Source organism: Macrobrachium nipponense, chromosome 26, assembly GCF_015104395.2.
Source record: "Macrobrachium nipponense isolate FS-2020 chromosome 26, ASM1510439v2, whole genome shotgun sequence".
NCBI classification, from domain to species: domain Eukaryota; kingdom Metazoa; phylum Arthropoda; class Malacostraca; order Decapoda; family Palaemonidae; genus Macrobrachium; species Macrobrachium nipponense.
Window position 1 is genome coordinate 46035576 of NC_087215.1, and position 22715 is coordinate 46058290.

The 22715-nt window shown below is 42.0% G+C and overlaps 1 protein-coding gene across 7 annotated transcripts in view; it reads right to left on the reverse strand.

Moving 5' to 3' along the window:
• Positions 1-22715, reverse strand: part of LOC135200249 (menin-like) — a 143650-nt gene that overhangs the window by 67321 nt on the left and 53614 nt on the right. For all 7 annotated transcript variants that reach the window (XM_064228712.1, XM_064228713.1, XM_064228714.1 and 4 more), the window contains exons 3-4: positions 4926-5078; positions 138-244 (exon numbers count right to left, since the gene is read on the reverse strand). In XM_064228712.1, coding sequence (XP_064084782.1) covers positions 138-244; positions 4926-5078 — 260 coding nt within the window. The remainder of the gene's footprint in view (positions 1-137; positions 245-4925; positions 5079-22715) is intronic.

Genomic DNA, 22715 nt, shown 5'->3' on the forward strand with positions numbered 1-22715 from the left:
AGTGATGTGACCATAAGTATATTTCACAGAAGAAAAAAACATACACATATGATGCAGGTACAATTCAATCTATTAACAGTATCTACACCAATATCTGCAGTACCATACGTAATATACAACATTAAGAATATACTTACCTCCATGTATCTGTCACAGATAACTGGTTGCCCATTAACATATAACCAAGACTTGCTATAGACTTCGTCAGTAACCGGTATCCCTCTTTTATCTTCATTACCTTTACCTGAAAAATTTATGATAAAATCAACTTTGATTCTTACTTACCCAGTAATAAAATAGGTAAGAGTTTCACTTGCCGGGCAGATAAATTTTGAAATTCACAGGTTGCATTAGGTTTTTGATTTGGGTAGGTAACAATGACCCGCCACTTTCAAGGAAAAAGAGGAATAACTTAGCAAAGAGCTCAGTTTGCTTTATGTCCCTTAATGTCCATGCGAGGGGGTGGAGGGAGGGCTCCGATCATGTACAAGGTAAGTATTAATAAAAATGAGTTTTATCATAAAAATGTAATTTTTATTTAAATAACTTACCCAGTAATTACATAGCTGATTCCCATATTGAAAAGAGGTGGGGTGCATGGACACTTCTACCTAAATCATTTTGAATGAGAATAGGAAAATATTGCCAACATTAAGATAATGTTTGCTGTTTCCTTACCTGATAAGAGAGTAGCTACAGGTTGATAGTGCCTCTGGTTGGCACTCATCTTACTGCGTAGTGGCTTGGCGGTATAGCCGTGGAGAGACTAATTCAGTGAGTACATTGCAGCAAAGGACAATTCCAATGGCTAGCGTGCATTGCAGCAAAGGACAATTCCAATGGCTAGCAAAGATAAAAACAACATGTGCCGGACCAGGACTCAGTACCACAATACAACCAGAAATATAAAACTGTTACCTATACATATATCCCAAAACAAAAATAACATATCCACCACCTAGCCATAAAAGGACTAGAGGGTACTCCAGGTACTTTGTACAGGCAGTCCCCGGCTTACAACAAGTTCAGCTTACGACGTTCCGAGGTTACAACGCTTTTCAATTACATTAATCAGAAATTATTTCAAGGTTTACGATGCATGTTCCAGGGTTGCGGCATTTATGACGCTGATCTGACAGAAGAAATAGGACTCTAAAAATGCAAAATAATCAATATTTGAAGTTTTCTTTTGATGAAAAATGCAATAAAAATGCAGTTTATTTACAGGCAGTCCCCAGGTTACGACGGGTTCGGCTTATGACGTTCCAAGGGTAAGGCGCTTTTCAATTATATTCATCAGAAATTATTTCCAGGGTTACGACGCATGTTCCAGGGTTACGACACCTACAATGCTCATCTGGCAGAAGAAATATGACACCAAAAATGCAAAATAATCAATATTTGAAGGTTTTTTTTATGAAAAATGCAATAACAATGCAGTTTACATAGTTTTCAATGCACCCAAAGCATTAAAAGTAAGGTTTTCTTAGGATTTTTTATGATGCTCCGGCTTACGACAATTTTCGGGTTACAACGCGTCTCAAGAACGGAACCCCCGTCGTAACCCAGGGACTGCCTGTAGTTTTTAATACAGTGGACCCCCGTATTCGCGGACTCACACATTCACGGATTTCTCTCGGGAACGTTTCCCCGCATTATTCGTGGAAAACTTGCACATTTGCGGTATTTTTCTAAACTTGCACATTTGCGGTATTTTTCTAAGATATATCCACAAATTCCTGTTTTTTTTTTTAATCAATTTCAACATAAAATGCACTTTTTGTGATGAAACTATTAAAAAACTGAGTAGTATAAAATTTTTTTTTTTTTTTTTTTTTTTTAGTGGGTTTTTCTTGAGCTTTAACTAACAAAATAGGCTGTTTTTAGCATTTTTATAGGGGTTCCAAACATTCGCGGGTTCTAACTATTTATGGGGGGGGAAGTCTGGTAAGCATCCCCCGCGAATACGGGGGGACCACTGTACACCCAAAACACTAAAAGTAAGGTTTTCTTAAGATTTTTGATGATTTTCCGGCTTACTGCAATTTTTGGCTTAGACGAAGGTAAAAATTAGAAAGGGTTAATTCCTATGATTCCTTTCCTGTCACTCCAACCGATAAAAACGGACCAAGGTGCTGTACATAGTCATATATAGTTTTAATTTCATGTAAGTAATGCAAAGCAAATGCCAACTTACGTTTCCAAAAAGTCAAATGTAACATTGAAAAGAGGGATATATTGCGTCTGAATACCAACAAAATGGCCACTGCTCTAATTTCATGGGCTTTGACTCAAAATCAGAAACATGTCCTCTTCAATTGAGGTGTGAGATTCCAAGATAATGTTCCAAAGGAAGAATGCCAAGGTATTCTTCGACAGAAGTCTGGAAGGGTTCTTAATTGAATGCCACAGACTGTTTGACGTTCTATGAATATCTTTGGTTCTGTGAGAGTAATACTGGTCAGACTAATGATCATGAAGGAACAAGGCCAAGGATGAGAGGGAAACGCATTCTTGGCCAAATGATGATATCCCTTCAGAAACTGTTTAATTTCTGATGTACATACTATTACTACTACAATTAGTATAAGTTTTCTTGCTTTTAAGTGTAAATTCAGTATGGAGATTTTGTGTATGCTATTTATATTTTTGAAAATATATACAAAGGCAGTACGTAATTTGTCACTACATATATAAGACCTCCATGATCAACTTGTAAATCACATCAGAGACATAAGAGAGTTGTCGTTTGAGCACAATTCAATCCGTTTGAAAAAATAACCAATACTGTATTTTCTTGTTTGACTATTACAACCATTTGGCTGTTATAGTTAAAATTAGGCTGTTACATTTTTTCAGAATCAGTATGTTTATTTGCCATAATCAGACCGTTTAGGAAATCTTAACAAATCTTTCTTCAAGGAAAATTAATTTGTTTTATTTCAGTTCACAGAACCCACGAAATTGAGAAGCTAACATCGTCCAAAGGCAAAGAAAATATATTGCACGAAGGGTATTGTTATAGACTAGACAGCGTACTTAAGAGTGGCAAAGAGTCATGGCATTGTGTAAATGGAGAGCAGACAGTACAAAGACAACGAAAGTGCAAGGGATTGCCTGTCCCGGCTCCAAGTGACATAAGGGAAATAGATCATGGGCAGTCTGGGAGATGGAGGGAACTTTCTTCAGTAAGCTCTTTATAACATCCAACTGTTGTTTAATGGGAACCAACGATAGTTCGTCTTGATCTACAGGAGGAGCCCCAAGTCTGGAAGTGGGCACTTGGCGCTCAGAAGCTGAAGACTAGTACTGAAGAATTGGCACTGGGCATTTGAAAAGTGACGATGACATTGGGTGCCTGAGAGGATTAGTAAGGCACTTGGGGCCCAGGTAAGGGCGCTCATTAGCTGGGTGTCCCATGTGGGATACGAGTGTTAGACCGAGGCATGAACCGAGGGGTCCACAACATAACTGCAGGAAGGCTGTGGGCTGAAACTATAGTCTTCTTATACCATTTGATAGGAAGTGGTTAACTGTGATCAACATATCTTTTTTGTGGATGTGATGAATCTGAAAAGGTTTTGTGGTGCCTCCTGTTTATACCAGAGTAAAATGCATATCAAACCTGCAGCCTATTTCTGAGATAAATAAAATATGACTTTGAATTTGCATACTGATAGATCTATAGCTATATATTACCATCTAGTAAAAAAGCCTCCCACCAAAAAAGTGACTCAGACTGTGATTAAAGATGGGTGCATTAGAAGCAGAAACAGCACTAAACTTTCCAGAGGTGATTAGTAGTGCCACGGTCAAGGTTATTCAATAACTGTTGGGAGTTCCCTACTAACCCCAATCCTCACTCTCTTTCCCAAAGTGATAATGTTTTTCAATATCTCCCACCTCTCTTTTCACGAAATAAGCAGTTTTAGGAGCCATCTCATCCGACAGGTCACCAAGCAACATCAAAATACTAGGCTTCCCAAGAGGTCAAAGGATGGCCTCTTGAGTCTCTCTGCTTCCTCAATACCTGAATGACAAGCTGGGTTAGTATGAGAACCCTCCTTCCTCAGTTTGAGTGTCTGCCAGTGGATGCCAGTGTGGATGTCTGTTAGCAGTCACCTTTTGCTTTAACTCTTACTACTGGCATCTTACTACTGACAGCTTAGCAGTCAGTAGTAAGATGCCAAAAACCTTCTTTGGTGTCAGTGGCAGTACTGCCCTCTGATAACACAAAGGATGTCTTCCTAGCATTCTTTTTGGCTGCATACTTCATCCACTGTTCTGGGAGCCACTCCAGGTACTAATAGAATGGGCTGCGACAGTTGTAAAAATGCTATCTGCATAACATACATGAAGTATGTGGGACTATCTAAATGGGAGAGAGGAATCTCTTACCAGTACAGCTCTGCCAAAGGCTTCTTCAGTGTTGCAGAGAAAGGCTTAAACAAGGCATGGGTTTGTTCCATTTCAGAACCAAATAAACCACACAAACAACATTACATAAAAGCAAAAAGGGCACAAATAGTCACGTGAAACGAAAGTTTAAACATAAACAGAACAGCAAGTCCGAACTATGAGTCAAATGAGGAAGTATGCACAAAATGGCAACTGAAAGCAAAGTGGAGAGCAGACCAATAGGTGGACAGGGCTTCTCCCCACCTGTCGACAGTTAGTTAATTCCTGATGTAAAGAATGAAGGTTTGGATTTGTGTAGGGACAAACATACTTTCCAAAATATGTTACTATTTTTTTACAATATCTCAAGTTTAACTGTTTATGACAGAGTATTCAAGTAACTTAAATCATATTTTTTAAATGTTCTTAAACCTTCCACAATTTTCTCAGTTCTCAGATTGTACCATGTAATGATTATATCACTTAACATAATGCTGTTTAGATTATAATTCCATAATAGCACTTACCATGCCATGTGACTTCAACTGTGTGTTGGCCCTTCTCTCCAAAGACTACCCAGGTGTGATCCTCAGACAATGCCAAGTGGACATCATTGTAGCCAAGAGCTTGGCACGCTGCAACTACGGCTAATGTTGTTCCAGAACTATCTAACTTGGCACCTAGAATGCAATTTAAAATCATCACTTTACATAGCAGTCAGGACTTTAGATTCAAACCACCAACCAACAGATGATCCAGTCTTGATTACACAAAAACTGTTCTTATTACAGTAATCATAATCTTCAAAACAACAAAACATTTCACAAACTATAAAGTATAGTTTTATTATTTTTCTTGTCAACATTATCTTGCAGTGATTTAAGGGGCTCGCCAAACACCAATTTTTGAGGAATTATCGATTTTTAGTTATTAACATATCTGGATTATTAACGTCTTAATAAACATGTTAAGTATTATTGCAAAAAAAAATTTGAGGGAGATTTTTTGGCATATTTGTTCACTGCAGCTACCTGTGGGCGGCACTGAGCGAAAAACTGTTGTAAAATTTCTTTATGATTTTTAGGTGGAAGTGGGAAATATACATTACTTTCCTACTAAAATATACATTAAATATGATAAAAACTGGCTCTTTCTCTAAAAAAAAAATCATATCGGAGCAAATATGTAACTATGTGTCTCTATATTGCCCTGTGAGTGACACCCAATGCCTGTATGACTTGCCAATTCCGAATGGAGAAAAGTAAGAAATTTACTTTGGTATCCCACTAAAAACTAAACAATTTTTACGATACTGCTGCCCCGTTCTATAAAGAAACAAATAACGGTAAATATATACCTATGTATCTCAATACAGTGTTCCCCCCGTATTCGCGTTCTCCAGATTCGCGGACTCACACATTCGCAGATTTTTCTTTGGAACCTATCTAGAAATTATTTGCGGACGGACTCGCCCATTCGCGGAATTTTCCGACGAAAATAATCACTAATTAGTGTATTTTGATGTTTATTTTCATGACTAAATACATTTTTATGATACAAAAATGATTTACTAATTTTCAAATATTAATTTTGATTAATACTGTATTAGTAAGTTTAATAAGTTTAAATGATATCACATAATAAAAATAATAATTCTCTCTCTCTCTCTCTCTACTACAAAGATGTATGTTTTTTTTTGTATGATAAATAAATGATTTACTATTTTCAAATATTAATATTAATTTATACAGCAATAATATCAATTCATTAAAGAAAATACCATAGTGAATTAGTAAGATTTTATATTATAAATTTAAAAAATTATGGAAGAATGAAGGAAATCCCAGTCAGATGATTTCTCTAACTCCAGGTACTAAAACTGTCAGATATACGTATCAAGTTAAGTGACCGGAGGGGGAAGGAGCTGTTTTGTTGCTGCCATCAAGGTGCTCATAAAATTCCCCCCCCCCCCCACCCCCCCCTCTCTCTCTCTCTCTCTTCTCTCTCTCTCTCTCTCTCTCTGCTCTCTCTCTCCTCGTCTCTCCTCTCCCTCTCTCTCATCTCTCTCTCTCCTCTCTCATCTCTACTGAGACTCGAGATTTTTTATAGTACTTTTACTATTTGTTTTTAATACTTTTCAAATAATAATAATAATAATAATAATAATAATAATAATAATAATAATAATAATAACTGTAATTACAAAATTCATATTATGTGATAGTATTTTAAAGAAATACAATAGTAATCTATCCATGTCACTTTTAATTAAGGTTAACTCTCTCTCTCTCTCTCTCTCTCTCTCTCTCTCTCTCTCTCTCTCTCTCTCTCTCTCTCTCTTCTTCCACACAAGATAATGTGTCATAGTGGTATCTCCCTCCCTCTCTTTCGCTGGAAGCGTTATAAGTATTTTTTGAGAGAACAGAGAGAGATAAACACTCTCTCTCTCTCTCTCTCTCTCTCTCTCTCTCTCTCTCTCTCTCTCTTTTACCGAGATGAAAGAATTTTTATGGTACTAGTATGTAAAATGTTTATTGATAATTTCAGTTATTTAATAATAATAATAATAATAATAATAATAATAATAATAATAATAATAATAATAATAATAATAATAATAATAATTATGAATTTTGTAATAATAATTACAAAATTCATAATGGTAGTATTTTAAAGAGATGAAAATGACCTTTCCATTTCACTTGTAAGGATAACACCTCTTTCTTACTGAGATGAGAGAATTTTTTATGGTAGATGCACGTGTTTATTTTATTTTCAAATAATAATAATAATAATAATAATAGAAGTAGTAATAATACGATAACTAATTTCAAATGAAAATTCTTCCCTTCGTCTTTTCCTGTATCAATTTCCCCACCTCAACTCCAGTGACGCTCGGAGCTGGGAAAGTAACAATGCCATACAATGGTCAACGAATTTAATGGTTTTGTATGAATCTCTCTCTCCTCTCTCTCTCTTCTCTATCTCTCTGCTATTGGCTGTTTATATATTTCTAATGGTAAAATGTTTAAGATTACTTTAAAATTATATTAATAATACCAATTCAATGGTATATTTGATGTAGGATAATACTTTTAAGTAGGCATTTGGTATTTGTGATTTCACATACAATTGTTCCCTTGTAAAAAGAAAATGGATGTCTCAAATAGTAACAGTATGAAAGAAAACGTGCATGACTGAATACTTATGGAGGAACTGAATTATTTTCACATACGTAACTAAGTCATTCAGTACGTACATAGTATGTATTTATGTATAAACATAAAATGTAAGATTTACTTTAAAATGATATTGTTATGATATAATAAAGTTTCATACATACTTACCTGGCAGATATATCGACTCCGTCGTCCCCGACAGAAATTCAAATTTCGTGGCACTCGCTACAGGTAGGTCACGTGATCTACCGCCCTGCTCAGGGTGGCAGGACTAGGAACCATTCCCGTTTTCTAATCAGATTCTCTCTTCCACCTGTCTCCTGCGGGGAGGCTGGGTGGGTCTTCAATCGTATATATCTGCCAGGTAAGTATGTATGAAACTTTATTGTATCATAACAATATCATTTTCATACATTCAACTTCCCTGTCAGATATATACATAGCTGATTGACACCCTCTGGTGGAGGGCAAGAGACAGCTAACTACTGACTAGACAGGTAAACAACATATGTTGTAGGTATTTATAGACATTGGTTCCTACCTTATTAGGTGGAAGACTTCATGGCTACTGCCCAGGAGTCTGTTTCACCTCAAGAGCCTTAGCGAGATAGTGATCCGCAGCCAAGAGTTCTTGTGGGTCTGTCGATGGGGTTTCATCCGCTTACTCAGCAGAGCCTAACTGGCATTTGTCAATGGGTGCTAATCCGCTTATATGACAACACGCCTTCTTTAAGGAGCACACAACCGATCCCGATCACCCGATCCTAATACCAGTGTTAGTTCTAAGATTGCCAAGAGTCATCCCCGAACTCTTAGCAAACAACCAAAAACTCAATAATCACACATACAAAAGTACAAAAAAAAAATTTTTGTACCCCTCTAAAAGTCAGTTGCCACTCGATCTCCTAGTGAAGAGAAGTGAAGGCCGCCTGTGCGAAATCTGACACTTCCATGCACAGGAAATACAAGAACACATCCGACAAGAGGGTTACGTACACATATTTAAGGATCGGTGCTCGCTCCATTACCCAGAACCGTCTGTGCTGACACAAACGGACCTAGAGAATAACATTTCTCATACGTAACTCGCACATCCTTTAAGTAATGAGATGCAAACACTGAGTTGCATCTCCAATAAGTTGCATCCAAAATATTTTTAAGTGACATATTTCTTTGGAACGCAATAGACGTTGCGATTGCCCTTACTTCATGAGCTCTCACTCTTAATAGATTAAAAGGGTCATCTGGGCAGTTCTTATGAGCCTCGGTAATGACATTTCTAACAAAGTAGGCCAAGGCATTTTTAGACATTGGTCTCTTGGGGTCCTTTACTGAGCACCATAGACCGTGTTGCGAACCCCCCAACTGCTTCTTTCTGTCCAGATAGAATTTAAGTGCTCTAACTGGGCAAAGGGATCTTTCTGTCTCTCTGCCTACCAGACTAGTAAGTCCTTTTACCTCGAAGCTCCTAGGCCAGGGATTCGAAGGGTTCTCATTTTTGGCAAGAAAGAGAGTATGGAATGAACAAATCGCAGAGTCTCCTTTGAAGCCAACTCGTGACTTAAGGGCGTGCAACTCGCTGACTCTTTTTGCCGTAGCGAGAGACAGCAGAAATAAACACTTTCTAGTGATATCCCGAAATGAAGCCGTATGTGGTGGTTCGAACTTCTCGGAGGACAGAAATTTTAGGACCACATCTAAGTTCCAGCTTGGAACCCTAGGTTCTACTGACTTTGATGTTTCAAAGGAACGAATGAGATCGTGCAAATCTTTATCATTCGTCAAATCTAATCCCCTGTTTCTGAAGACTGCTGAAAGCATACTCCTGTACCGTACCCCTCAATAGTCGGTACAGAGAGATGCGACTTTTCCCTCAGGAAAAGAAGGAAATCCGCAATTTCGGTCACAGAGGTATTGGAAGAGGACAGCTTCTTCGACCTGCACCAGTTTCTGAAAACTTCCCACTTCGATTAGTACACTCGCCTAGTAGATGATCTGCGGGCTCTGGCAATTGCGCTTGCCGCCTTGCGAGAAAACCCTCTCGCTCTGACAAGTCTTTCGATAGTCGAAAGGCAGTCAGAGCAAGAGCAGGTAGATTTTGATGGTACCTCTCGAAGTGAGGTTGTTTGAGCAGATCTATCCTGTTTGGAAGAGATCTGGGGAAGTCCACTGTCCACTCCATTACCTCCGTGAACCAAATTCGGGATGGCCAATATGGGGCTATCAGAGTCATCTTGGTTCCCTTCGAGGCCACGAACTTTCTGACTACTTCCCCCAGTATCTTGAATGGGGGAAAAGCATACACATCTAGCCCTGACCAGTCCAGGAGAAAGGCGTCTATTGCATAAGCCCTGGGATCTTCTACTAGGGCGCAAAATGTGTCTATCCTTTTGGAGAGGAACGTGGCGAACAAATCTATTTGAGGCTTCCCCCAAAGATACCAAAGGCTCTGACAGACTTCCGAGTGGAGGGTCCATTCTGTAGGAAGGACCTGGAACCTCCTGCTCAGTCTGTCCGCTCTCACGTTCCTCTCCCCTTGGACAAATCTCGTTAGGAGAACTACATTCCTTTGATCCGCCCAAATCAGCAGATCTCTTGCTAGTTCGTATAGGGCGAGAGAGTGAGTTCCTCCTTGGTTTTTGACATAAGCCAGAGCGGTAGTATTGTCGGAGTTTATCTGTACCACCTTGTCTCTGACTATGTGCTCGAAGCTCTTTAGCGCAAGGTGAATTGCTAATAGCTCCTTGCAATTTATGTGCCATGACACCTGTTCTTCTGACCAGGTGCCTGACACTTCTTTGGATCCTAAGGTCGCACACCAACCTGTCTCCGACGCGTCTGAGAATAATGTCAGGTTTGGGTTCCGTACTTCCAGGGATACTCCTTTGTTCTCTTCTAAGGGGGTCAACCACCACCTTAATAGGTCTTTTATTTCCGCTGAGATTGGAAACGTGTTTGAGAGCTGTCCTGTCTTCCAACTCCAACTCCTTCTCAGGAAGAACTGAAGCGGACGGAGATGTAGTCTTCCTAGAGGAAAGAACTGTTCGAGCAAGGAAAGGGTCCCCAGAAGGCTCAACCATTCCCTCGCTGAAGTGCGCTCTTTCTCTAAGAAGCTCGATACTGTGGTACAACCTTTCCTTATTCTCTCTTGAGAAGGAAATACTCGAAAACCCCGAGAATCCATCTGAATCCCCAGATAGACTACGTTCTGGCTGGGGACCAACTGAGATTTCTCGAGGTTTACGATCAATCCTAATGCTTTCGTCAATTCCAAAGTTGTTGACAGATCCTCCAAACACTGCTTTTGAGACCTGGCCCTGATGAGCCAGTCGTCCAGGTATAGAGAGACGTTTATCCCTTTCATGTGTAGGTGTCTTGACACATTTTTCATCAAGTCTGTAAAGACTTGGGGAGCCGTGGATAGGCCGAAACACAGGGCCCTGAACTGATAGATCCTTCCCACGAACATGAAACAAAGGTACTTCCTCGACGAATGGTGAATCGGGATGTGGAAATATGCGTCTTGAAGGTCTAGGGACGCCCTCCAATCTCCTTGACGGAGTGCTGCAAGGACTGAAGCAGACGTTTCCATGCTGAACTTCTGTTGTTCTACGAATTTGTTCAGCGCACTTACATCCAGTACTGGTCTCCATCCCCCCGAAGCTTTCGCTATAAGAAACAAGCGATTGTAAAACCCCGGGGAGCTGTGATCCAGTACCAGTTCTATTGCTCTTTTGTCCCACATCTGCTCCACCATTTGACAAAGAGTATCCATCAGAACAGGGTCCCTGTATCTGGCGGACAGTTCCCTCGGTGATGTTGTCAAGGGATTCCTGTCCTTGAATGGGATATAATAACCCTTCTTGATGATCGACATCAACCAAGGATCGGATCCTATGTCTTCCCATGCTCCCGCAAAGAACTGCAACCTGGCTCCTACAGGTGTCTGGAGGATAGTTTTCTCATTTTCCCTTCTTAAAGGGACGGAAGGAAGATCTTCCCCTTCTCTCCATTGTCTTCCTTCTGGCGATAGATCTAGCCTGAGGGCCTCCTCGAAAGGGCTGCTGCTGCTGAGCTGGCCGAGTGCCTTTCTTTTCCTCACTGGCCACAGGTCTATTCTTCCTTGAAGACTGTCTAAGAAGATCTTGAGTGGCCTTCTCAGTTAGTGAATGAGCAATGTCTCTCACCAACTGAGAAGGGAATAAATGTTCTGAAAGAGGCGCAAACAACAAAGCTGACCTCTGCGAAGGAGATACGGCCTTAGTGAGAAAGGCACTGTGAACCGCCCTCTTCTTTAGTATTCCCACACCAAAGAGGGAGCAGACTTCCGCCGATCCATCTTGAACAGCCTTATCAATACATGTGAGGATACTTTGTAAGGCTTCAGGGTTTAGTTGTTCCTTTTCCTGGGACTTCTTAGCCAGAACCCCAAGGGACCAATCCAGGAAGTTAAATACTTCTAAAGTGTGGAAAAGTCCCTTGAGAAGGTGGTCCATCTCCGAAAGACCCCATGTTGCTCTGGCTGAATTTAAGGCGTCTCCTCGAGGAGTCTACGAGACTCGAGAAGTCGGACTCAGCTGAGACGGGCAGAGACAATCCCATATTCTCCCCCGTTTCATACCATATGCCTCTTCTACCCGTTAGTTTAGCAGGAGGCATACAAAAGACTGTCCTTCCTAACTCCTTGATCCAGGAGTCAAGAGATTGTAGGGCCCTCTTCATGGATATGGCAGGCTTCATTTTCAGGAAAGAGGAAGACTTGTGAGCTTTCGTGCTTGAAAAGAGAGAGCGTGGAGAAGGAGGAGCAGCTGGAGTCAACGAATCTCCATACTCTTCTAAAAGGAGAGAAGAAAGAACTTTATAATTTGAAAGTCCCTCTTTGTTAGTAATCTCATCCTCCGAGACGTCTTCTAAGTTAATAGGCTCGGAAGGAGAAGGCTCCCTTTTTTCGTCTGTCTCCTCTCTTGATCTCTTCCTTTCCGAAGAAGAAGCACTTCTAATAGGAGAGGGAGTAAGAGCTACTCTCTCTCTACGCCTATCTTTAGGAGAGTCATGGCTAGTTTTAGTTTGACGCCTGGAGGACTCCTGGCGGTTGTCAGGCCCTTCATGTAGAGAATGCGCCTGGCGCTTAGCAGGAGTATCTCGCTCAGAATACTCCTGGCGCCTGGTAGGAGTATCGTGTTCGGAATACTCCTGGCGCCTGGCAGGAGCAACGCGCTTCGAATACTCCTGGCGTCTGGTAGGCGCATCGCGCTCCGAATACTCCTGGCGCCTGGGAGGAGTATTAAGCTCAGAATACTCCTGGCACCTGGGAGGAGTATCGAGATCGGAATAGTACTCCTGGCGCCTGGCAGGCGTATCATGTTCCAAATACTCCTGGCCTTTGGAAGGCGTATCTAGTTCCGAATACTCCTGGAGCTTGGCAGGAGTATCGATTATGGTAGGAGCATTTCTCTTGGCAGGTACATTGCGCTTAGCAGGCGCTTTGCTCCTATCAGGAGCTTCCTCTTCTCCAGCTGGATCTCGGCGCTTGGTTGGAGTTCTAGGTCTTGAACGATCTACAGGAAACTCAGGCTCTTTGCGCCTACTTGGCGCCTGGCTCTTAGCTGGCGCCAGGCGCTTGGCAGGAGTTACTTCCGTTTCCACTTCTCGCCTGTCTAACGCTCCGCTCCCCCTAGAGATGGCCGCCTGTGCGACAACTCCCCTGGAAGGCTCGTTGCGCCTGACAGGAGATCGGTATTTGGATCTTTTAATCGGAAGCCTATCATCCTTCTTACGAGTAGGCTCCTTGGAAAGTACTCCTACCAAAGACGCTAATTGCTCCTGCATATTTAGTAAAATTTTCCTGGTCGAGGATTCGTTCGAATCAGGAGAGAGAGATCTGGAAGGCGCACGAGGATCTCTTACAGTCCAAGGATCTAACTCCTTCCTAGCCTTCTTTATTACCGAAGGCGCATCTTCTTCAGAGAAGCGCTCGGGGCTAGAATTGAGTTTAGGTTCTTTCCAATTCCTCTTCAGCGGACGGGAAAGCTTCGACTCCTTCCATCCTCTTCTCGGAGAAGGCGAACTAGAAGACGAAAAGCACTCTCGTAGGACGCTTTTCCTATAGCGGTCCCTGGCAGTCTGAGATGTAACAGATTCTGCCGAAGGGACGCCTGATCGTTGGGGATTCTCCACAACCTCCGTAAGGCTTTCGACTTTCCTTCTCCTCTGGGCCAGGGAGCTTGGAAGCGGTCTAGACCTGGGAGCGTCGCAGAGACAACCAGACGCCCCCTCCACCACACTGGGGACACTAAAATCACTTGAAAAACCACATTCACTTTTCTTACCTTCCAATGCTGCCATTTTTTCCTGCATTTTCTGAAGGGAAGCTCTGAGTTCCGCAATTTCCGAAGCAGAATCAGAGGGGTTAGCAATTTTTGAACGGGCTGAAACAGAATGGGAATTATCAGAAGAAGAAGCTACAGAACTAGATAGAAGATCACGAGATCTAGATATTCTGCGGCTTTTGTAAACCGCCTTCCTCTCTCTATCTTTCTCTAACTTCTTCAAGTAAGAAGTTAGATTCTTCCATTCTTGCGCACTCAGTCTCTCGCACTGTTACAAGTGTTCTCAATCGAACACTCAACCATTCTACATCCACTGCATGCAGTGTGAGGATCTACTGAAGCTTTCGGAATCCTCACCTTACAGCCCTCATTCACACACACTCTGAAACTAACACTAGAGTTAGACATATTCATGAAAATCCAAAGCCAAGTCCACAAAAACAGTCCATCTATAGCGAATGCCATTCACGAAAATCCAAAGCCAAGTCCAAAAAACAGTCCACGATAGCGAATGCCAAACAACGATCCAAGTACGTCACCAAAAATCAGTCGAAAGATGATCAAAAAGCGTTGCAAAAAAGAATTCCAGTCAGGAGGTAGTAACAACAATGTTGATACCACCGGCAACAGAGAGAATCTGATTAGAAAACGGGAATGGTTCCTAGTCCTGCCACCCAGAGCAGGGCGGTAGATCACCTGACCTACCTGTAGCGAGTGCCGCGAAATTTGAATTTCTGTCGGGGACGACGGAGTCGATAGCTATGTATATATCTGACAGGTAAGTTGAATGTATGAAAACAGTATTAATAATATTTCAAAGATTAATACGAACCATAATAGGATATTTTATGTATGTTTGATGAAGGATGGTCTTTTTAGGGATACTTTGGTGTTTGCATGTTCAGGATAGGAGTTTATGAGCATTTTTAGAGGGGGGTTCCAAACATTCGCGGGGGGGTCTGGTACGCATCCCCCGCGAATACGGGGGGACCACTGTATTTTGAACTCGTAGTCATATCACAGATGTATTATGTCAACTAGTATTTGTACTATACATATAATATTTTGTATTTCCTGGCATATGTTTGCTGTGCATTTTCAGAAAAATAAAATTATAAAAGTGTAGGTAAACATCTTGATATGTGAGTGTGGTTCTGGTCCAAGTGATATCTAGTGCTTTGTGATGCATTTCCTTTTCAGATTTTTGTACTGTGAAGTGAATTCACATAATTCCAATGCTATAAGCAAGAGAAGTAAAACCCCTATGAAAGAGAAATTTCAATGAAGAGAGGTACCCAAACAAACAGGAAGACTTGCCTGGGATAGCAACAATGGCAGAACTCATGGATCTAGGTAAGCGATTTGTTTTCTCATACTATTAGTGATATTCCATTAATATAAGTTTTACTGCAGTGAGTTGTCATTTGATTTGTGACTTGTGTAGGCAAGATGGGTGTTCAGCATTATTTACTTTATCCTAGAGGTCGTTTGTTTATTTGCTCTCCAATATCTGAATGGAAAACATCTATACAGTGTTATATGTTATGAAGAAAACTATATTGATAGCATTAATTTTTAAAGGTTATGAAGACAACTATATTGATACCATATATTAATTTTTGTTATGAAAAAACTTTGCACTGATAAACATACATATATACAGGCAGTCCCGTTATCGCCAATCTGGTTTCATGGCATCTTGGTAAAATCTGCGTCTCAGGGAGAGGACCCTGGAGTCCTTCCAATTCGCAGTCCTCCCTTGACACTCTCCCTGCAGGTAGGAGAAACTTACCAGAATCCCTGACTCCCTGAACCACTTGGGCACTCAAACAGGTAATTCCTAGAACTTTGCCTACTTCGTAAGTCCTTGTAGTAGGGCTGTGATGAGATGCGACTTCCCAAGCACGGGCCTTTCTGTCCGACTCGCGAATCCCAGAATGCCCACCGGAAAGTCGAGGGGATAGGAGAGGGAGCAAGAACCCTGCCTCTGACAAACTGACTGCTAGATCAAATGTCAGACTTCCAGGCCATTTTCAAATGAGGGAGGTAAATGTAACCTCAATGAAAACAGGCTAGGATGAACCTTGAGTGTTAGAGACAGTAACGCAAATTACAAGCACAGGGTTTGACTTAATGTCAGGGCCTCCTTCCTTCCCTTGCTAGACGAGGAGCAGGTTTGCTTCTAAAAATCTAGTAAAAGAGAAATAGAACAGACGTTCAATGTAAAAGTTACTGGCATTCACCACCAGATCTAGTATGTAATGGTCGAATCCACTCTCTGCCCGAAGGAAGAGAAAGAGGAGGAGAGGCCAGTCACTTCTGCAGTCATTCTCACATCCCCAACCCAGATGCTACACTGTCCAGTTAAAGGAGCCTGGTAAGCTACACAACTTGTTGAGCAGCTACCACAGGTCCCAAGGAAAAGTGTCCAAGGACTTGTGGGTTATGTCCCGAAGGTAAAAAGAGCTGAATGTGGTCTGGTGTGACCACACCCCTGCTTTCAGTACCTGAGGAACCAACAGGTTCTTCCAGAACATGAGGGATGGAGTGGTGGCCCTGACTTCATGAACTCTCGGGCAGAAGGTATTGGTGTCGTCTTCGCCAGCAGGCAGCAGCAGGGTACTCTCTCCTGATCGTTTCACGAAGCCAGAAAGAAATCATGTTCTTGGACAATTCTTTCTCGGATGAGCCAGTACTAACAAAAAGTCATCAACACTCTGGCCGGAGGTGTTAAGTCTTCTTCAAATAGTGCCACAGCACCCTAATGTGGCAAAGTAGCATCTCATCTGGGTCAATACCTACAAAGTCCTCTGGGGAGGGACCGCTGGTTTCTGAGTCTTTGCTATGAAATCCAGGACGGAATGAAATTTAACTATCCTCATCCCCTCGACTATTTAATATTCGAAGGAAGATCCATGGTGTTCTCCTACTCTCTTCACTGATGCCAGGGCCAGCAGGAAGATGGTCTTCAGGGTCAGATCCCTGTCCAACGATTCTCTTAAAAGTTCATGTGGTGCATGAGTCAGGCTTCTCTCAGCAAAGGAAGACGAGGAAGTCCACGACATGCTGAAGAGTAGCTCTGACAGAAGAGAGACACTGTCTACGGCACCAGCCACAGAAGACAGCTCACATTTTCCTGGTATACTGTCGCAGAGGACTGCCTGAGGTATCTAGCCATCTCTGTTGACACGTAGAGCGAAAAGCCTTTTGCTCGCAAGTGGATAACTTCCAGCTGTGAAGATACAGGCACTGCTCTACATGAGGTTGACACAGATTAGGCCAGGGAGGAATCTCCCTCAGTGCCTCGGAGAGCAGAGCTAGTAGGTTGGGATACTTGGTTGACTACCCTGCAAATAAGACAAAACGGAGGGAAGGCGTAGACGTCAAGGTTGTCCCACGGGTGTTGGAAAGTGCCCTCTGCAGCAGCCCATGGGTCTGGCACAACAGAACAGACATTCTGAAGTTTTCTGTTGTGCCAGGTGGCAAACAGATCTATAACTGGATGCCCCTATGGATTGAATAACATCTCTGTGATGTCTGAGTGAAGAGAACACTCTGTCCCTATCACTTGATTTTGGCGGTTGAGCTTGTCTGCCACCACATTCCTCTTGCCTAGAACGTACCTGGCTGACAGCTCTACCAAGTAAGCTACCACTCAATTATGCACCTGCACTGTCAACTGGTAGAACAGAAGGGATACGAGACCCTCCTGTTTGACAAATGCCACTACCATGGTGTTGCTCATCAACACCATTGTGTCCCATCACTTGATCCTGAAATTCTTGGAAGGCTAGAAAAGATACCTTGAGTTCCAAGGTATTGATGTGAAGGTGCTTATTGTCTCGGGTCCACACACCTGAAGTCAGCAACTCTTTTCAACAACGAATATTTTCTAATTACTTATCATAAATACGAAATAAATTTATGCAATCCATAACCTTATATGTACTGATGGGGTAGTTTACAGTTTAGTTGGCCAGGCCGCGCAATACCTTCTGCCCAGCCCATAGCCTCCGCCACGGTAAGTAGTTCTGTGACCAACCCAGCCGCACAACAACCAAATCCATTTAAAAGTGGCCTTTTAGGCGATTTTAGTGATCATTATGAACACTGCAAAGAGGGAACAATGAGCCTCGTGAAAGAGGAAGACAATTTTGTGCCCTAAGTCAGGTTAGGTTGGTTCGTTTGGTTAGGTCACAATTATTGTTACCATACTGGGGGTTCGGCCCCCGAGCAGGTTAGGGTACGCGTCCTAAGTCAGGTTAGGTTGGTTCGTTTGTTTAGGTCACATTCATTGTTACCATACTGGGGCCAGGTTAGGGCACGCGCCCTAAGTCAGGTAGGTTGGCCATTTTTATAGGCTTTTCTATAATCTACTACTGCACATTTTCAAAAATTGCGCCAAAACATACGCACACCATCTTGTTTGTATTCGTCCGCCAATTATCTAGCAGACGACAATCTTGGCCAACTAAACTGTAGGCGCTCCGTACTGATGTTTAACTATTCATTTAACTAATTATCTAGTGCACTCTTCTTCTTCCTCCCAAAAAATCGTGAATTTCCTTAGACTCAAGTGTGAACGTTGTCATTGCTTAAGATTGTCGTGAAGAAAGTGTTTCAGCATCTATGGGTACAAATGGTGTGCGGCTTTAGCACAGGAAATGGGAAGTTTGGTTACACAAGTGACTCCGCAAACATTCAGATGGCGTCAATCTTCTTTATGTAAGGTGTTTCAAGTAAAAATTTTGAAAGTGTCAATGAGGTAAGTTAGCACTGCGCATGGCTAGACTTTCATTAAACTGTTTAATATTTAATTATGACATAGGGTAAACAACCGACTGGACTGGCCAACCCACTGACTACCGCGTTTGTGGCCACCCTCCGAAAAAGTACTTTAACACGTCCTGACACCGGGAGATGATCATCAGTCATGAGTTGTTGATGGTGAGAGGAACAGCTTGAGACCTCTACTCTCATTTAAAAGTATTTTCTCCAAAGTTAGAAATTAAGGCCATATTTTAAGATTAAACAGAGGGTAATGAAAAATGTGACCAAACGCAGTGCACACTACCCCCAAACTACCCCCATGACGCTTTCGAAATTTTTACTTACAACTAAAAATGTTTCGAAGATTGACGCCATCTCGATGTTTGTGGAATCGCTTGTGTCAACAAACTCCCCATTTCCTGTCCTAAATCCGCACACCACTTGTAACCATAGACGCTGGGGCACTTTCATCACAACAATCGTAAACAATGACTTCCAACCACTACTTATCCAAGGGAACTACGATTTTTAGTAGAAGAAGAAGAAGAAGCATGCACAAGATAATTATTTAAATAAATAGTTAAACGACAGCATAAAGTCATGAATTGCATAAATATTTTTACATATTCATGATTATTAATTTGAAAATATCATTGTTGAAAAAGTAATTAGATTACTGACTCAAATATCAACAGTTTTGCTTGTGAACGGTACCTATGGCGTTCTTCGCGCTCTTTAAATTTTTATCAGTGTTGCCAATTGGCATGTGTTTACCCTCCACCTGGGTATAAGAATTACATAAAACCGGGGAAATAAGTGAAATTAGCATATCGATTTGTAGTATATATATACATATTACAGCAATTTTATCATTACTGCATTATTATGACAACTAGAATTCATGGAAACAGTTTGTAAATGCATCGGCGTATGTGTGAAGCTCCACTAGATTGGCAACGACGAGTCATATTGCTGTCGTCTGCTTGTATTTACTTCAGAAATATCTGTAATTTTTCGGGGTTAATTTGGTTGTAAAAAAGGGATAATGGACATGAATTAAATAAACATTTTGACATAACAAAGTAAAGTTAAACTAAATAATGAGTAAAGTAAACAGTTAAGGGAATAAAGCTTTGCACCTCATAAACCGTGTACTCGTGCTGCCCGTAACTGCGTTTGTGGAATGAGCGCTTAGGAACCAGGAACCCCAGTGTGGTTAAAGTGCAATTTGGAGTGAATTAAGACCAAAATGTGTATAATTATAATCAAATAAGCACTGTGGAGTTTCAGTTGTGATGGCAGAAAGGATAAAAACCTCCGATTACAAGGTAAAAATTAATTTCAGTTCAAACCATAACCCCGGAAATAAGAAGTTTCATACTTTCACTAATATAGGCAACAAAATGTTGTTTTATTGTGCTGATTACAACTGCAATTTTGAGTAAGATCAATAAACATTACATATATATGCTAACATTGATCAAATGAGTGCTGGGAAGGCTGGGAAAGATGGTGGTCTTCACTGATCAGAACCTGTACATCCACACGGTAGCCGCCATATTGGATTTCAAAACTGCCTTGAAAACATATTTTACGTAGAGCGTCACATGCTGGGAAGGCTGGGAAAGATGGTGGATTGTCTGTGGTTACGAACGGCAAGTCATGTGGTTGCTGCCATATTGGATTTCAATACTGCCTTGAAAACATATTTTACAAAGAGCTCACATGCTTATTTTAGTTCGTATGGCACTTTCATATATCCCATTATGTTGACGAAACATAATGTGATATATGCTTAAAGATGTAATTGTATTCTTGTTTCACCAATTAAATATCGAGTGAAAACACTTACTTCGAGAGTTAAGTAGAGGTCTCGAGGTGTTGCTTCCACGACTAGTGACTGGTGTCCATGTCCAGTGTCAGGACGTGTTAAAGTACTTTTCCTGGAAGGTGGGTCAATGAGTGGGCTAAATGGCCACAGCTAGTCCACTTGGTTGTTTACCTTAGATAAGCTAGACTAGGGTAAAACACAGCGTGGACTGGCTCAACTCACCGACTATCACGGCTGGCCACCCACCGAAAATGTTATTGTTATAATACAATTAAGTTTGTTCATACTTACCTGGCAGATATATATATAGCTGTATTCTCCGAAGTCCGACAGAATTTCAAAACTCGCGGCACACGCAGTGGGCGGCCAGGTGGTAGTACCCATTCCCGCCGCTGGGAGGCGGATATCAGGAACCATTCCCATTTTCTATTCATATTTTATCAGTGCCACTGTCTCCTGAGGGGAGGTGGGTGGGCACTTAATTATATATATCTGCCAGGTAAGTATGAACAAACTTAATTGTATTATAACAATAACATTTTGTTCATGAAACTTACTTGGCAGATATATATATAGCTGAATCCCACCTTCGGATGGTGGGAAGAGACAGAATAGGATTTGTAGGAAACTTAAATTAAGTAGATGATATACACCTTGGTTCCTCACCTGTTAGCAAAGTAGACTCTGTGATTACTGTCACCTCAGCCTGCTTGTGCTTAATCAGAGTTGCCAGCCAGGTGGAGACCTGTAGTGCTGGTGCGCTCTGGATGCTCTGTCAACGGGGACGTGACCTCAATGTGACAAGAGCATAGAGCCATACAAATGAGGGCAACGAAGCAACTGACCACCACCTGACCAACTATCCAAGACCCCCTGAACACTAAGCTAAGAGATGGGAGGTCTTCACCAAAGCCTCACCACAACCAAAAAACACAACAACTAAAACCTAACCTAAACCTAACTAAGGGATAGGGAGAGAGCTACCTTCAGCCCCCAAGACTGTGTCTGCAGAAACGTATGGCCCAAGAGAACAACAGTCCTTGTATATCGTTCTCACATCTCTCAAGTAGTGTGAGGCGAATACTGAATTGCTCCTCCAAAAGGTGGCGTCAAGGATGTCCTTGATCGACATGTTCCTTTGGAAGGCAAGCGAGTTGCGACAGCTCTGACCTCGTGAGCTTCACTCGCAAGAGGCTCAAATCGATCTGTGTGGAAGACGAATGAGCCTCTTTAATGACGTCCCTCAGAAAGAACGCCAAAGCGTTCTTGGATAATGGTATATCGGGTCGTTTAACCGAACACCAGAGATTATCTGAGGGACCTCGTACTTCTTTAGTCTTGTGGACATAAAAACTTTAGAGCCCTGACAGGGCACAGGACTCTCTCAGGTTCTTGGCCCACAAGGCTTGTCATACCCTTGATTTCAAAGCTCCTTGGCCAAGGGTTCGACGGGTTTTCATTCTTTGCTAAGAAAGTGGGACTCAAAGAGCAGACAGCATTGTCCCCTTTGAAGCCCACTCTCTTACAAATGGCCTGAATTTCGCTAACTCTCTTCGCCGTCGCCAGAGCAGTTAGGAAAAGAGCCTTCTTAGTCAAGTTCCTAAGAGACGCTTCATGTAGAGGTTCGAGAGGACTCGACATTAAAAGTCTAAGGACTAAATCCAAGTTCCAAGAAGGAGGCCTCGCCTGAGGTATCTTGGATGTTCTCAAATGATCTCAGGAGATCGTGAAGATCCCTGTTATCAGACAGGTCTAGTCCTCTGTGTCGGAAGACTGCCGACAGCATACTCTTATATCCTTGATGGTCGGGACAGCCAGCTTCTGTACATTTCTTAAAATAGCAGGAAATCGGCTATCTGGCTCACAGAGGTAGTGGAAGAGGAAATTCCCTCCTTTCTACACCATGCCCTGAAGGAAGCCCACTTCGACTGGTAAACAGCTCTCGAGGACGTTCTCCTAGCATTGGCGATCGCCTTTGCAGCTGCTTTAGAAAAACCTCTCGCTCTGGCCAGCTTTTCGATAGTCTGAAAGCAGTCAGACCCAGAGCGGAGAGGTTTCGGTGATTATCTTGCGAAGTGGGGCTGTCTGAGTAGATCTTTCCTCCAGGGCAATGTCCTCGGAAAGTCTATGATGAATGACATTACCTCCGTGAACCATTCTTTCGCGGGCCACATCGGGGCGATCAGGGTCAACCTCGTCCCCTCCGAT